Source organism: Megalops cyprinoides, chromosome 19, assembly GCF_013368585.1.
Source record: "Megalops cyprinoides isolate fMegCyp1 chromosome 19, fMegCyp1.pri, whole genome shotgun sequence".
NCBI classification, from domain to species: domain Eukaryota; kingdom Metazoa; phylum Chordata; class Actinopteri; order Elopiformes; family Megalopidae; genus Megalops; species Megalops cyprinoides.
In genome coordinates, this window is record NC_050601.1 from 25,757,610 (window position 1) to 25,775,050 (window position 17,441).

The following is a 17,441-nucleotide window of genomic DNA, read 5'->3' on the forward strand; positions in this document are numbered from 1 at the left end:
TCCTCAAATAGTCACCCAGTCATCGCCCATAAGCAATGACAAAATGAAAGGGGTTGGACATTTGCCTTGTGTGGTCATGAGAGTTGAAAGCCTACAGAGTTTTCAACTGGGCAGCCACAGCCACAAGATGCTGCCCTACCTAGCCGCTCCTCTTCAGTGAAACCCATGATGTCCATGGCCTCCATCGTCTCCTCGTACATCTCGTCATCCTGCTGACCTGGGATCTGTACATGTCCCGCCACCAGGAAACGGTAGCTGCTGAAATTCTCAAGCAGGAGCTCCTCTGCGAAAAAAAAGTAACAGTTTATTACAGAGAACCATGAGGTTTTCTGTGCAAAAACAAAACCTACAGAAAGCGCTCGGTTGGACACAAAGTTTTGATCTTGATGTCTTTCGAGGAAAAAGTGTTCCACAGGGGGACAGAGGGACTCGAGCAGGGCTTCACCTCTCATCTTGTCCTTGGCCCCAGCCACCATGTAGTAGAAGATGTGGAAGGCCCGCTCAATCTTGGCCTGTCGGATGCAGCGGGACTTCTCCAGCAGGTCTGCGGGGATGAAAGGGTTAAGGACAGAAACTGCAGTGGGGAACCAAGACCTTATGGAGCAGCAATGAGTGTGAAGGTTATCAGAATTCATCTTCTCTGGAGTACATTTTCAACACACTGCATGTTACAAACCACTGCAGATACCTGAAAAATATCACTTACTGACAGTTTCATATGCATGATTCAAGCATATATTGTTAAATAAATGTATTTTATATATTGCAAAAATATATTATATAGTTATATATTTTATAATATGTGCCGCATCTGCATACAATATAATAAAGTAGCAATGATCACATAATCCATTTTTTGCTTATCTTTTCTTGGCTGCTTATGGATGCTAAAGTGGCAAGAGGGGGAGTGGGGGGATGTTAGGCCATATATGATTTTTAGTTGTGACTTTATCCATGTTTTGAGTTACTCCTGACACCTGGATGTACCAGCCTCAACAGCTGTTGTTGTTGTCCAATGAAACACCTTTCCCTGGGTTTGGCTTTCTCCTAGGTGCTTTTTAAATGGCAGTTGACTAGGCTGCTTATGTAACTCCATTTAGGCACACTTTCAGGATACAGGTGTCAATGTTGGCTCCCACGATGTAGCCTGTCACTTCAAAGTTGATACGGATGAATTTTCCCTGTTGGAAGACAGAGTAATTGGATGTCATCGGATAAGAGTCATCGGATGTCACACAGGTAACAAAAACTCAGTGCTGATATCAGACAAACATCAAAAGAATAGACAGATAGATTCAACAAAAGATTTGGATATGGTGAAGATGAAAAATTCATGGAACCCACAACTGACCAAGTAAGAATGCCTTTACTCACAAAGCGGGAGGAGTTGTCGTTCTTGATGGTCTTGGCATTTCCAAAGGCCTCTAGAATGGGATTAGCCTGCAAGAGCTGCTTCTCCAGCTCCCCCTATAGGACCGGAATGGGTTAGGATGATAAAATTATTATCCAGTCAAATATATCAACTTGCGCAGTTCGCAATGACCCAATAAAAAGGGACAAATATACGAAAGTGGAAATCTAAATAAAAAACCAGGTATGCAGAAAAAAATCACACTGACAGATCATAGACAGATTACCAAACAAACAACTGCACTGAAAACTGTTTGGTAAAAACAATGATAATTTGAACACACAGTTTTAAAAAATAAGATTTAAGATCTGTAGCCCCAATGATGAAAAGTTTATGGGAAGGAGGACGTATATGTGACCACTTTGCACACTGATAGACCAAGGAGAGAAGCAAAAAAGACAGAAAAACAGCATTGTACCAGCAAGAGACATAAAACAGAACATGCACACAAACAGACACACATTTACACACATACATGCATGCATGTGCAAACACATGTGCACACATGGCAGTGGGGTGCTCTGTGAATGGACAGGATATCCCTGATTGAGGGGAAGGGGACAAGCATACTCATGCATATGCTCTTGGTTCTGTGGTCTTTTCAATGCCAGGGACAGACTGACAGTGAAAGGGTTAAAATCACTGGATGAATCCTATCTGTAAGATGGAGAGGGTGAAACCACTGCATAAAACTACATTACTGTAGAAGCACAGTGCTGTATCAACGGAAGCGTTACACAAATTAGTTATGTACAGAAACACAGTCAATATTGCATTTTTACTGCAAGATGCATGATTGGCCATCACAACAATTTAATTCACGTGGGTGTGCAAGTTTAATTTATCTGTGTCAAAGGGATACTTGGTGGTTCTATTAAAAAATACAACCCAAGAGCAGCCCAAGTGCTTACTTGGACATGCCAAGACTTTACAGTTTATATCTGCCTTGTCAAATGCATTGACTCTGTATGTGTCAATGGTACACCCAACACAACACCTTCCCTTGTCAGATATATGGTGCTCTACAGATCCTTTCTCATTGACCAGAATCAGGTGATCTTTAAGAACTGGTAATGAATTAGACAGTGAGACACCACAGACAATATAAGTAGTATATTGCAGTGTTGCCTCTTCTTGCATGTGTCAAGGCAGCATTGCATCTTCTTGCATGTGTTATCAGGAGGCCTTTGGCATGCAGTGTTGTCCTCCAGCAGGTGATACACGCGCAAATAATCTCTAAGCATTCTGGAGTTTACTCACATAGGCAAACTGTGCTCCTGACTGCAGGGAGGGAGAAATGGGACAGCAGTTAAACTCAGTAGCTCCCCAGGCATTGGACAGAGCCCCATTCTTTGGAGGAGGGGCCTGGACCCCCTGGTTTTCTATCAGGGGCACTGTAGCTTTCAGCATTATTACAGGTTCCACTGTTCCTCCCAGTTCTGAGATAGTTAGTTATTTACAGAGAGCCAGAGAACCTGCTAGATCACATCCCTCCAAGGTCAACTCTAGGTAGGTGCCTCTCAGAAAAGGAGAATTTATCATAAAGGCACAGAAACCTAAACACTTGTACCAGGGAAGTTACTTTTAAAAATACATCTAATGTACACCACACTTTACGGACGAAACCTCCTTTTCTCAGTGAATATTACTTTGTGGAAATGAATGACTTCTGTGCTACTAAACTGTGGCCCTCCAGGATCAGGGTAGAGTAGCCCTGAAGGCACTGTGGCCCTGCAGGAGCCTGGACGAGTTGCCAAGCTATAGACTACATTTCAAGGATCCTGTCTGGTGCTTCAAAATGTCAGAGGTCAGGACACAGATTTTCAGGGCCTCAACATGACACAAAAAAGCAAAGCAAAGAGCATGAAAGAGGTAGGTACAAATGGCTTAAGTAAACACCTCCACCTGCACACCCCACAAACCCTGGCTGTCCACCACCGTTTATAAATGACTGTGACACGGGTCATGGAAATGTGTCCATACCTTGTTGAGTGATGATGCGGCTGAATCCTGTTATGCAAAAAAATACTTTTGAATCAAGTCTAATGTTTTGGATGCGCCAAGAGAAATGAAATGACAGCAACGAAATCAGGTTTTTTAGATGAACTAATTTCTTGGTCAATCACTTTTATTTTTGTTGTGTTTTGATTGTGGCTCTTGTCGTTCTCCAACACAGGTTGAAGACAGGCCACATGAATGTACGAATCTTTGGCCCATCCTGACATGTTCACTACTATGTTCTTGTTTTGTCTCTTGTAGTAAACAAAGGCATCATGGGATGCTATAAATGTGTAAGTCAATATGAATCAGGTTAAGCAGTTTGCATTAAGTTGATAATGACAATATTGTCACAATATGTGTCTAAGGACCAATCTTGCATCCATGTGGGTGAATATGGGAAAATAACGAACAATGGAGAAGTGTAAAGGATACTGTACGAGTCAGGTATATGTGGGACTGTATTGTAAGAGGTGTGTGGGGGGGCATATTAATGCTCTATATCTGAGGGTACTGTAAGAGGCACATGTGTGGGAACTAATAAAGAAGGGACTCACTGTGCTTGTGTCCTTCTTGCCCTTGTGTGAGGAGGCCACCATGGCCAGGTACTGGATCACCTTCTTGGTGTTCTCTGTCTTTCCAGCACCAGACTCCCCTCTGCACAACAGATGCCCCAATCATTCAGACCACCACACACTACCATATACTACTACGCACTACCGCATGACATCACTCATGATCACAATACCACACACTACTGTACACTACCATACATGATCACAAAACAGCACTCATTACCGCACACCACCATGCTCTAACACTCAACACCACACATTACCTCACAGCACTGCACCCTGTATGCTCTCCAATGATGACCTGTGCTGACACTCTCAGTCACAACTTAACCTGCTGAACAACTTTGCTATTAGCTGATATAAATATACCAAATGTACTAAAATCTATCATATTAAAGTGTCACATTTTGTATTTTAAGCAATTTTGACCTTCTGCACAGTGCATGTGCTGTAATATAGTAATCTTCTATTGGGCACCACAGTCTTATGTATTATACAGTCTTCCATTTTCTGTCTACCGATGCAAAGGCAAAAACAAAAGTCTATCATTATCTAAAATACTTTCTGCATATAACTTCTCAATCAATGAAAAGACTGCAAAATTACATTTAAAAACCTTGACCATATAAGTGAGCCGTGTTTGACGCTTCCATTGCTTGTTTGCCCTGATGACATCTGAAGTCAGGCTGAAAGCTTGTTACTGTGCTGCTGTGATTAACAGACGTCACTGGGTTTCTCCTGTTCTGACACGCTCTCCTCCGGGGAGCAGCACAGAGTCAAATACCCTTTTATAGCCAGGGTAGGCATGGGGACGCACTAAGCGACCACCCTTGAAACAATCGGGTCACTGGACCCAGCCCACCCAAGACCACAAACGTGATCATTCCTGGGGTGACGGTGACGTGAATCTGGCCCTTAAAGGGGCTATGAAGCGCATTTTGTACATTTCATGCTAATTCTGTATTCCACAAACAATAGTTTTGCAGTATGATGGAATCTTTCTGTTCTTTCACAAATATTTTAGACTCTTCTAGCATGATTTAAACAGTGTAATACATCATTTGGTTTTGTGCTGCAAAGCTGGAGATACCTGCGCATCTCTGCCTCATGACATCACTGTATATCGTAATTATCACTGGGCTTAAATTGCAAGGTCACCACTTTGTGATCTGTGCAGCTAATTTCCGGCCGCTCTGGATGCAAGACACACAGTTCTCAGACGTGCCTCAGACACGTGATGACCCGCTCATAAGGTGAAAATGGGGCTGCTTTTTGGATTGGCAATCACAGCTAGCCCACCAAAGATGCAGTGGTGTAAATCTAAGGGTCAATCCCCTGTCAGGGTCACTGCAGTTGGCTGGATGTGTTTGTACTCACGTGCAGAGGATGGACTGGTCCTCCCGATCTGCAGGAAGGAGAACAGAAACAAGAGGGCTCAGTGTGGCTCAGACCCCATGGTTTGCATCGCGTTAAGAGACATGGATTATATCTGGTGTAGAAACATGTGAAGAGGCATGGTTTCGTCAGTACTTCGGCCCCCTAGCTGTTGTTTTTGTGTTCTCCCTGTCTGTCAGTGTCGTCCATGTGCTTTTGTTTACAGTGCCCATGTGTTCCGGCCCTGCCCCGCTCTCCGCCCTGACCCCACCCACCTGATTACCTGATCGCCTCCACCTGCCTGCCTGCCCACCTGCATCCCATCTCCTCGGCAGCCCCAGCCCTTTATATTCCCTGCTTGTCTTTGTCTTGCTGCCAGTTCATCTTGGTTTTTGTCCATTTCATACCTTCCTGATTATCTGCTGCTGCTGCTGCTGCTGCTGCTGCTGCTGCTTCTTTCGGTACTGACTCCTGCCTGACTTCTGACCTCATTCCTGCCTGCTGCCCTGCCTTGATTGCCTGATAGGCCTGTCTACCCAGTTTACCCAGCCTGTTCCTGTTTTTTGATCCCTGCTCTGCCTTCGGACTGCCTGCCTGGTTTTGACCCTGCCTGTTCTGCCATTTCGCTCTTGTCCTACGATTCCAATAAGCCGCTTTGAACCTGAGTACGTGTGGTCTGCGTCCGAGTCCGTGCCTGAGCCCTGACAGGTTGGGACAATATTAAGAGACAAGGTTTGAAGATTCTTTTGTCTGAACTAAGATACATGATTTAGACATTGTAAGAATACATCATCTGAAGATGGATTAGAAAAATGGTTTTAGAGAATATTGAGAGATGGTTTAGACATTGACTAATGTAAGCTCAAATGTGTAAGGGTATATTTTGAAATATACTTAAATTGTGAATTTTGGAGTTGATGTTTTTGTATGTATTTTTTGTTAAGGATGTCACAGAATTGTCCGGCCAAAGTTGTGACAGCAGCATGCAGAGCAGGAGTCTGGGTGATAAGCCCTACCTTGCATCATGTTCCTGTAGGCATTGTCAGCAATGGAGTAGATGTGAGGGGGAACTTCATGACGCTTCTTCCCTTTGTACATCTCAATGATCTTCTCAGAATAGATGGGCAGCATTTTATAGGGGTTCACAACCACACAGAACAGCCCTGAGTATGTCTGAGAGGGGAGAGGGCAGAGACAGAGTGTACTTTTTACGCACACACAATTATACACTATACACTATTACACACACACTATTATATATGTACGCAATTATACACATATATATATATACACTATTATTTAAACACATACAGTGTTACACACATGTTATACACACACCCACACACCCTATTATAAACACACACTATTAGACAGACACACACATAAACACTATATATATATATATATATATATATGCAAACTTTTCAGTAAACACATCAGTAAACATACAGACACAATTATAAATACACACACATATGCACAATCTTACACACGCATACACATACATGCTCAGTCATACATACACTCTTACACCCTCAGAAATATACATATAAACACATACACACACTGGGGGCATTGGTTGCAGAGGGATGTGCGGAGTATACAGAGGGGTACTCACATAGATGAGCCCAGAGAAGTACCTCTCCTTCAGGTTGTGCAGAACAGATGCCTCGTTGAGGCAGGTGAGCTCAGCCATGTCCTCCACCTTGCTGAATTTGGGTGGGTTCATCTTCTGGATGTCGTCCTTGTTGACCGTCAACTTCCTGCTGCCATCAGCTAGCTCCACCACCACCTCATCACCGTGCTCCTCCTTGATGCTGGCTGCCTCGAACCCGTGCCGTTCCGATGGGATCCACACCAGCTTCTTGGCGGTCCAGTCAGCCTGGGACGCAGGGCTGTTGACAAAGGACTTGTCCAGGAAGAGGAACTTCTCGTCCTCACTCAAGTTGTTGGCGGCCATCTTGGACTCTGAACGTGAGCTGCTGGAATTGTGGGGCAGCATTACAGTATTACTGGATGCAACACAAACACATCAAACTATAGTGATCCATCAATATCAGAGGATGAAACACAGACCTTAAGAGTTCATTCCATTACCTCTTCTTCAAAATTCACTTTTCAAAGGTTTTTTTTTTCTTATTTTAAACTATGTATATGCTCATTTAAATCTTGTTGATGGCTACTTTGAGATGGGCATGTAAAACTATAATATATAAAATACAATGTGATAGCCAAAGCTGACTTCACTACCACAAATGAAACTGCAAAAAACACTAGAATAAGAAAATGAGGTTGCAGACCCATACAAAAATGACATATATCATGATATATTGAGATTGAATATATTGAATATATATATATTATAATACATATAATATATCTATATATATATATAGATGAATATATTGTTGAGCCCAAGAACATATTGCAAATATGTTTAAAATATATTAATGCAAAGCAGAAATATATTGGAATACATCACAATGGCAATAATTTATATTACAACAATTTACATTGGAAATTTTCCCCATCACACACTCATGCATACAAATGTGCATATGCATGTCTGCACGTACACATTCATACTCAACCGCAGCAATATCTACAGCGATATCTGGCCTGAAACCAGGGTGTGATAAATGTTGTGGTGTGTTTAAGGGAACCATAATTCCCTAAAATTTCCCCACAGTATTTCCATGCCCCTGTCCATGTGGCGCTGTCCCTGATACCACGTCTAATCACACAGTGCAACGAATATGCTGGCAGTGATAACAGGTGCCCTGCACCGTAGAGACCCGGCCAGCCCATCGTGTTGCTGTCTGTCATGACCATACAAGGCCATTCTCCTTGCCTCAGCCTGCTTTCCATAGACCTACAGAGTGGTTAACTCTACAAAGGAGCCCTAATAGGGAATAGCCAGCCTGTCTCTTGCCAGGACCGCAGTTTATGCCAAAACCGTGGCGTGAAGTACGTGGCTGTGGGTGGGCTAAGGTTGGGACTGCAAGTTGCTCCACACGCCTGACCCCCCCCCCCCCCCCCCATGCATCGAGATATCGCTGTGGCAATTCACTGCAATGCACCAATGAGCAACTGGAACACTGACAGGTGGGTGACATTCCAAGTATAAAAGTTACACAGAGATCTCCTCAGTTTTGCATGGCCAGTTTATTGTTTACTCTGATGGGGCATGAGTGCAAATGATGACACCCTGACCTGTATCAGAAAAGTCATTTCCTCATGGGTTATCTGCCATTAGGAAAGAACAGGATCTGTGTACTCAAAATTATTTTCATGTTATGAAGACTTACATATGCTCCATTGAGTTATGTGTTCAATAGTTCTCATGTGATCAATGTCAACCTGTTTGCGCTCATCACAAAATCTTTCTATTCATTTTGATGATTTCATGGAAGCTCTGCCATTGCCTAGAGGTCTCAGAGGATCCCATCTCATCCCAATTCTGTGGCATGAAGCAGCACCCCACGACGGATGGGACACAAGCCTAACCCCTGCCCGTTACCCACAATCCATCACTTTCAAGGCAGAATGCCATTGGGTACCATTATTAATGTCGTTGGGCTATCTCTGCTAGGGACCAAACCCTCTTCTATCTGAAGTGTTAACCCTTTCTACAACAGGTCATGTGACAACAGGTCCTTACAGGAGGACCTCAATAGCAACTGAATGGTAGACCTTATGCATTGATTTCTCATTACACATTCACCCAGCTCACTGCCCAGCCTTCACCACTGAAAAGTTACACATTTAGACTGGGAGGTGAGAACATTGGCCTCTGGAAGATGCAAAAGAATTCCCTAAACCGATTCCCTGTTTGCCTACACCCTTCATGCAGTGTACAACTATGTCTATAAGGACTCAGTGGGATGCAGCTGTGACTCCTGGTGAGGTACAATTGTTGTACATTTGCCTCAGGTGCTTTGCATGTTAGAAGGCATCCCCATTCGTTCTGTTTTCATTTTGTTCTCAGTTTTTCATTGCAGCTGTGTGCCATAGTGCACACCAGCTCTGTATGTAACCTGAAAGTTGTTGGTTTTATTCTCAGGTCAGAGACTGCTGTGCTGCTGTTGTGCCGAGGGCATGACATTTCACTACAATCATTTCAGCAAGTATACAGCAGTTTAAATGGGTGATATGTAAACTATGTGAGTTGCTCTGGATTCGGGCATCTGCCAAGCAACCGGTATATTGCAAAATAATGGTGGTCTTCATTATTTTTATTTATTATTATTTTTTATTGAAACTGCAGAAATGATCAAATATTCACTCTAAATTACAGGCAAAGGAATGAGCCAAGATACACTCAATAGACTTTTCTCAGTATTGCGCTTATATATGATCTTCAAATGACTTCAAAAATAGGTATAGGCAAATAATTGCACATATGAAAGTGGTAGAAATTGGGTGGTTTGTTTGTGTTGGTTTTTTACATATATTAAATCATATAATATGAAATCATACCTCTTATATTTAAGAATTTGTAGACCACTAGTGACTCATTTTTTCATATAGGCTTACTCCCTGGCTCCTCACAGACAGCTGACACCCATGGGGGTCTTTGGCTTCTCATGGCCCCCTAGAGCCCAATAGGGGATAGGCATGGTTGGTTGAGGGTGTAAAACCAATAGAATTACTAACCTAGGGGCAAACAGATTATCAGCAATACCCCCTACCCTCAGCACCAATCAAACAAAATTATTCATTCATGACACCATGAAGCAAGTTATATGTGGTGTTATTAATATAATGAACATATTTATACATTTATTCATATAGATATTAAATATTATAAATATTATTACATTTTTCTTAGAACAGTCCAATGTGCACTTTTTTCAGCACAAGCTAACTAGAAAAAGCTAAATAGGCTTTAAAGCTGAACTGAATTTTACACACACACAGACATTCACACTCTGTCAGGGTGAGATGTGAATCTGATAACCGAGCTGATCATCAGGGTCTACCATGAAAATATCATAACCTTTGAGTCAGCATTGACCTGATAAAACTTTTTTTTTTAAAAAATGAGCATGAAACAAATTGTCAACAAACAAAACCTCCTTTTCAGGTTTCATTTTTCCCTCTGCCACTCCTACCACCTATGGTACTGAGAGAGTGACCAGTTCCCTCAGACCAAGTTAAGGCAAATTAAGCTCACTGGCCACTTCATTGACAAAATCATCCTTTCCTCCCCTAAAAAGGAAATATGGAAAAGAGAACTCAAATGGTGCTTCTCAGATGAGGGGGTTCAGGCAGATTTAACCTTGTGGTGAGGTGACAGCCGTGACGCAGTGATTTTCCAAAACAAACCCTGCCTCATTCCACTCAACTTTTAAGCAGTACCCCATCTCACTGGGCACATTAAATGAGCTTGTGCTAAATATACAATGATTCACCTTTACTGGATCAATGTTCGTAAGTGATAGAAAATGACAGAAAATTGATTTATGAGTCAATTAATAGAAAATGATGGAATAAATGACACAGAAATGATTTAGAAAAAAACAATTGATAGTATGTGAGTTTTTATGCAAATACTAATACTTGAGATGTGTTAGAATAATTAGAATTACATTTTATAGCTTAATATGGTTGAATAATTATGGACAGACTCCAAGTCAAGTGTTGTGCTCCACTTTACAAAGGCAGAACTCTAACCAGTCTTCGGACCTGCAGCCCTCTAGTTACAAAGCCTGTTTCACAATTCTGAATGAACAAAAATACTTAAAAAATACTTAAATCGAGGTAAACACATACATAATCAAGTAACTAGTTTACTGATTGTTGTTTACTGATTGTTGGTATTAGTCTATGCTGACCCTTGGCCAGGGTATGTTTTACAAAGTATCTTGTTCTTTCAGGATATGAATACAAATCTTCATAAAATACAACGCCAGATTGTCGAAACCACCCAATGAAGAATGGCAGAAAGGTAACGTAGTTTGCTGTGTTGTCATGCGTGCCGTTATGCTTAGACAAGAATAATAATGAATGCCATCGTAAATTGATAGCGTAAAAAATAAATGGCATAAAAATTGTACTAGCGTTCATAAATATCTGGCTTAAAAACATTAGTCTCAATCCCCGCGAACAGTACACTTCTGTTAAACTGCACTCCTTTTTGTCTTTAGAGCGACACATCGTATACTCTGTTGTATGGTGGTTTCATTGCACCAAAGAAGCGCTGCTTTGAAAAGAATAGCTAGGAGACAACAGCCAAAATTTCGGGAATCTAGCTGGCTGACAGCACACAACCAAAGGTTTATGGATTTTATTTTTCCATCCCTTTTCAAGGAGCGATGGTTCTCGCTCCTATCCACCCGCTTGGATGAATGAAACAGCTGACTAACGGTACAGCAGTTTTTACTCCGACGCAATTGAAGTGCTGTGGGTGCACCTGTGCAGCCAACGCCAGGTTATGCTTATATCGCCCCCGTTAAAAGCCATTATTAATAGTTCTGTACATTTTTAAGCCAAGTATTTTTAAAAGTAACCTTGTAAGGTTCGGGAGTCTCAGACGTTATTTGATAGGAAACGGACTACTGTCGTTCGCACATGACAAGAACATATTTACACACAAGACAACTACCGACTGTAAAACAATAGTTAAATAAAAAAATGCATAATGATACTCACAAGATTGAGTTCCTGGTTTATCACGTGAAATAGAGAATTTAAAAAAAGAAAGTCCCGTGTGCCGGCGGGGTACTCCACTGACGAACAGTCCAAATTACCCGGGTGTGATTCCATAACAGGGTATTTAAACCGAGCCGCCCGGCGATGGGGAGGAGCGGTGCGCCTGCGTCCTCCTCTCAGTTGATAGCGCACATCTTGCGTTGCCGGCGGGCGTCCTCAACTGCAAGGACTGAAAGGTCCTACAGGTCTTAAGACCTGTAGCGTACATATTTCAGGTCATTGTCAGACTTTGGATGAAAAACGTCATTTACTAAAGGATTCGGCTATTACCTTTTTACTTTATGCATCGATATTTTGCAGTGTCACACATTTATACAAACGTTATTATCACAAAGAAGTCATTCAAACAGCAATGCACTACTTACAGTGTGTGGAAACAAAAAACTTTCACAAGGTATTTTGTCATTCTGCCACATTTTGCACACAGGCTTGAATGACTTTTAGAATAACATGAAGTTTTTTACGTCGTTGGTATAAAAATACGTTTTGTTATCAGAACGGTGCTTGATTTTTTGTGTAACATGCAATGTAACAAGTTTAATGGAATACGAGGAGGCCCTCTGAATTGTTCAGTCCACATTACAATCCCAAACACTAGTTGTCAGAGTCACACGAACTCTCGATGTTCGCGTGCACAAGATAACGAGTTACAACTAAGCTATGACATGGAAATATGCGTTTGATATGAAAATCACCTACACCGTGGTCACCTACAGAACTCAGCTTGTGAAAGCAGTAAAAGGTGAATGGCTGTATTGTGACAAACTGTGCTTCAGCATTGCCTAGGGTAATTTATCGACATTTTTTTGCATTTCGTTTATCTTATATCGTTAGTGTACTATTTGAATGAGTTATGTGAGAGGATGAAGCTGAAGGTGGAATTCCTTTAGCTCTTGCCATCCTAGCATTTTCCTTAACTCTTTCTACCTACCACTCCTCCAGGGAGCTTACCTTATTTTCATTTAATCTGTACTGCTGTCTTGTTTTGAGCACCAATGTAGATCAGCATCATTGTGACCAGTCTCGTTACATTACCTGCTTGCTTGACAGATGCTCCTTGTCTAGGGTGACTAGTATTGATTAAGTCTGATATACTCTACAAACATTTGACACAGCTAAATTCTGACTAGAACCATTTAAATGAGGTATTTTACCTCTGACAGTTCAGCATGAGAGCACCGTTTCAACCCACAACCCTGCTAATCTGGTCACAATGTCAGTCTTATATTTGGTGATCTGTGCATTAAACTGTTTTCCCAAGTAAATAATTTCACTAAAATTACACCAAATAAGTTCAGCAGATATGACTACTGCGGGAACTCAGTTTTTGTCATCAGTTGTATGCATAGAAGGAAAGTACGGTGTTCTGGGAGCTGTAGGTTAGAGTACTGAAGTTAATTGGGAGGGGTTTTTCGTTTAGTCAGATCAGTCTTCCAGGCTATGTGTCTGTGTGTGTTTATGTGTGCTCGTCTACATGTGTGTGTCAATGCATGCATGGATGTATATGTATATATGTGCATATATACATGTGCGTGCACGTGCTTGTGTGTTTAAGGCATTCTTAGTTTCGTGTGAGCAAGAAAATATAACCATAAAACAGTCACCCTCATACACAAAAGTGTCCTCAAGATTTAAATACACGTTTATTTGCATTGCTGATGGTCCAATTTTAAGGGTTTCATATTCCACAGCCCAATTTGTACAGCTGCAAATAGCTTACTGCAGCCATTTAGATAAAGTATCCTGCATATGCATAACAGTTGTGTTCTGCCTGGGATTAGAACCCATTACATCAAGGTCAGTTTTCAGAACACTAACAACTAGGCAAGGGCATGTTAGGGGCTAAAGATAAGTACAGACCTTACTACATCGATAAAAGAGGGCATTTGACCTTTTCTATGGACGTGCGTAAAAGCATCACGTGAGACAGTCGAACTCCCATATACGGCTTAAATATGAAACCATTACAGTTTATAGCCATTGTGCTCATGGATTAATTTGCTTACACAAAGCCACCCAATTGAAAGGCAGCATTCATCCCGTGATGACCCGCACAGATGGACACCTGTTTTGCATATTTATGCTCTGTGGTGCAAGTTTTGATATGGTATAACTTCGTTTCGGAGAATAACTTAAATGGAATTTGGCACGATCAGTTTAGAAAGTTAAGGCTCACAATGAGTTGCTCAGAACGTGTTAAAATTACCGTGGCCTTGTACCCACCCCGCAAAACAGTGACGTCATTTTGACGTAAAGATGCGGAGCGGATCTATGTTCCGTCAAAAGGGGTATTTTTCAGTTGTTTCCAACAGATGATACATCAAGACTTAAACACACACACACACACACACACACACACACATATATATATATATATATACATTTACATAGCAACCATCTGATTGTTGCTTGATTGGTTTGTTGTTGGTTTATTGTTGATTCCTCCTCTATTTATGTGTTGTCGGCTTAATTGCTTCCATGAAACGTGTGTGATGAGGTCATCTAACTTGTTTTAATGCAAGTATCTGTCGATGTGAAACACAAATAAACGTAGAGTTCTATAAATAAATACTCATTCTTTCGCTCGCTATCTCTCTCTCACACACACACAAACTTGTACACAAATACATTGTATCTCAACCAACACTATTCATTATGAAAAGCGCAATAATTGTTGTAATATTACAATATGTTGTGGAAAGGAGGGTAAGGAGTAACAAACTGCTGCTAACAACTGCACTTTATTCCCACGAGGTGGCAATGTTGCTTTATGAGCTTTCGCTAAAATCGTTTGGGTTCCCAGCGGCAGGATCAGCGTTGCGCAGACTGGGTTACCAATCCACTTCATCCTGTTACATTGACATTTAGTTTTGTGGTGATTTCACAAATATTATTTTATTACATTTGAAATAAATCAGAGGTTTCCTAGTCTATATGTTTTTTTGTGACAGCACCTCCGTGTACTGCAAACAGAAAACAGCTGATTCCGAGACGGCACCAATCTGATTACCATAATTAAATTCGAATGTATTGGCATGAAAGAATGAGATCACCCGATACAAATCATTCATTTTATCAAGTAACGGCCCGGCACCAACGAAAATAATGGCATCTGACATTTTTTTTCAATTGGGGGTAACTGTAACAGGAACCAACAGTTTTGTTTTTTTTGTTTTTTTTTTCATAAATTGAGGCGCAGGCCAGTATCCTTCATTGCTCAATTCTAAGATTTTAATTGGATTTCTTGTTGGAAATTTCCATAAAGCTGCACGTGCACGTCTGACAATCAGAAGCATTCAAGGCACAGTGGTTAAATGAATGGCATTTCACGTGACCCCCCCCCCCCCCCCCCCCCCAAACTGTGGTTCCCCAACATTGATCTTTAGAGAATGTTTGTTGTCTCAATAATGGTTGGCATTATGGACTAGACTGCTTGCATTCAACAAACAGAAGGACTAGTCTCTCAAATTTAGGAAAAGACGCAAGAGGGGGGCTTATAGAAGAGTTTCCTTGGATACAGGAGGGCTTCTTCAATGCTGCAATTGCTGTAGCAGGGCATACCTTTCTGTGTTAGCCTGTGCAACTCTGGCAGCCTGACAAAGTCTTTAAGCAACCTAATACACTAGGGGGGAAAGCCTAACCCAGCAGTTTGCAAAGTCTAATTACAGTAGGCAATGATGATTGAGGCGGGTTGAGGAATGTGCAGTGATCCCCATGCCATCTGCATTCCTGGGATTGAGTTACAGACCTGTCTCTGTGCATGCACAGCATGTCTGAATAAAATATCTCCTGCCTTTTCTTGCTGAACAACAAAGAGGAGGCATAATGCAAGAAAATATATGTACAAAGGTAGTAGTGGAAATATCCAGCTAAGTGTGTCAGATCCAACAGCTTAAGCTGGCCTTATATCTAGTGAAAACTGTGCGCCTGAGATAAGCATGCACAGACCGCAGGGAGGAGCATTGTTCATTACCAGCTTGTCCTTTACGCTGCTTTTGATTGCTTGGTCTCTGTGAGTACATTATCTCAGTTTTGATCCTAAATGACACCAGATGTGTCGGCCTGAGACAGAGCTTGCAAGTGAAGCTATGGTAGGTACAGCGGACAGACACTGAAGTTAAAGCGATTTAAACCCAATCAGATTGCAATGGGACATCTCTCCATGGTGCAGCACAGGCACTCAGACGTAAACATGGAAACACAAGCAAAGGCACTCATGGGTAATTTACGTTGGGGCAGCTTTTTATAGCAATTTGACTCAAAGTGCCCTGGGCCTGTGGATCTAGCCGACACTTGACCTGTGCGAAACACAAGTTGAATCCCACTCAGCTCTGTCGAATGACATTCCCTGTGCTGTGTTCTGAGGGCCATTTTGTGAAGCTGGATTTCCGGAGTTAGCTGCTTACCTTGTAAGTAGGATGAGAAAAGCTGGCTTTTCCATTTCATGAAGCAAGCTCAGGACACAGCTAGGCCTGTTACTTGGCAACAAATTTGAAAAAGTTGACCTACTGGGTATTGGGTTTAGTGGCGGTAAACATGACATTGTGATTAAATCAACACCTTACCCACCAATCAAATGAGATGTTCTCAGTTCTAGAAAACTGACTTAGTTTGTTGCATTTCATGAAGGTACAAAAGCCTTAATTTATCAACCCAGCTTTGCCTTTTAGTCCCCAAGATGTCCTGTTCCCTAACAATGGATGTTTGCTTCCCTCCTGTGGTCTCTTCCCTGGAGGTGTGACATGAAAGACTTGACTCCACCCATCATTTACTCTTCCTGTTGCTAATGGAATGTTAGCCTCCAGTGTCTCTGTAGCATAATGCAGATATGATAAACACAGTTCTGGAAGGCTCTTCTTTGCTGCACCAACATACGGTCAGGTTAGTTAATTACAGTATTTTACAATTTCCTTGACTCAGTTTCAATGTGCAAAATTCTTAATGCAAAACACTATACTCCTAATTTTGGCGTAAAAATCCCATATAGGATGCAAAATAAAAACAACTATATCAAATAATGTAGTACATCATGCAAATATTCATCATCGCATCGGAACACTGTACATCACTGAAATTTAATCATTACTGCATTTTAAAATAAAACAGTCATAATTACAATAACAGCAGAGTATGCAATGGCCATTTCCTCATATTTAAATTATCCAAATAGCAATGAGCAAAAGATTTGTGACCTACATTGTAGTGAGCATTTAAAATTATGTACAAAAAGTATTCCCTGTTATACTCCAGATTTTATTTGTTGAATAATACAAATACATACAATATACAGAGTCAGACTTTTAGATCAAAATTCTGTACATTGTACAAGCCAAAATGAATGAAATGGAGTCCACAACCTTCGCCACGAC

General features: G+C 41.4%; 1 protein-coding gene across 1 annotated transcript in view; it reads right to left on the reverse strand.

The window, feature by feature from the left end:
- Positions 1–12,092, reverse strand: part of LOC118794045 (myosin-11-like) — a 34,437-nt gene extending 22,345 nt beyond the window's left edge. Inside the window, exons 1-10 of the mRNA XM_036552180.1 lie at positions 12,013–12,092; positions 6,977–7,340; positions 6,375–6,531; positions 5,362–5,389; positions 3,967–4,066; positions 3,395–3,421; positions 1,375–1,467; positions 1,118–1,181; positions 446–544; positions 140–283 (exon numbers count right to left, since the gene is read on the reverse strand). Coding sequence (XP_036408073.1) covers positions 140–283; positions 446–544; positions 1,118–1,181; positions 1,375–1,467; positions 3,395–3,421; positions 3,967–4,066; positions 5,362–5,389; positions 6,375–6,531; positions 6,977–7,318 — 1,054 coding nt within the window. The 5' untranslated portion in view covers positions 7,319–7,340; positions 12,013–12,092. The remainder of the gene's footprint in view (positions 1–139; positions 284–445; positions 545–1,117; positions 1,182–1,374; positions 1,468–3,394; positions 3,422–3,966; positions 4,067–5,361; positions 5,390–6,374; positions 6,532–6,976; positions 7,341–12,012) is intronic.
- Between the last annotated feature and the right edge of the window lie 5,349 nt (positions 12,093–17,441).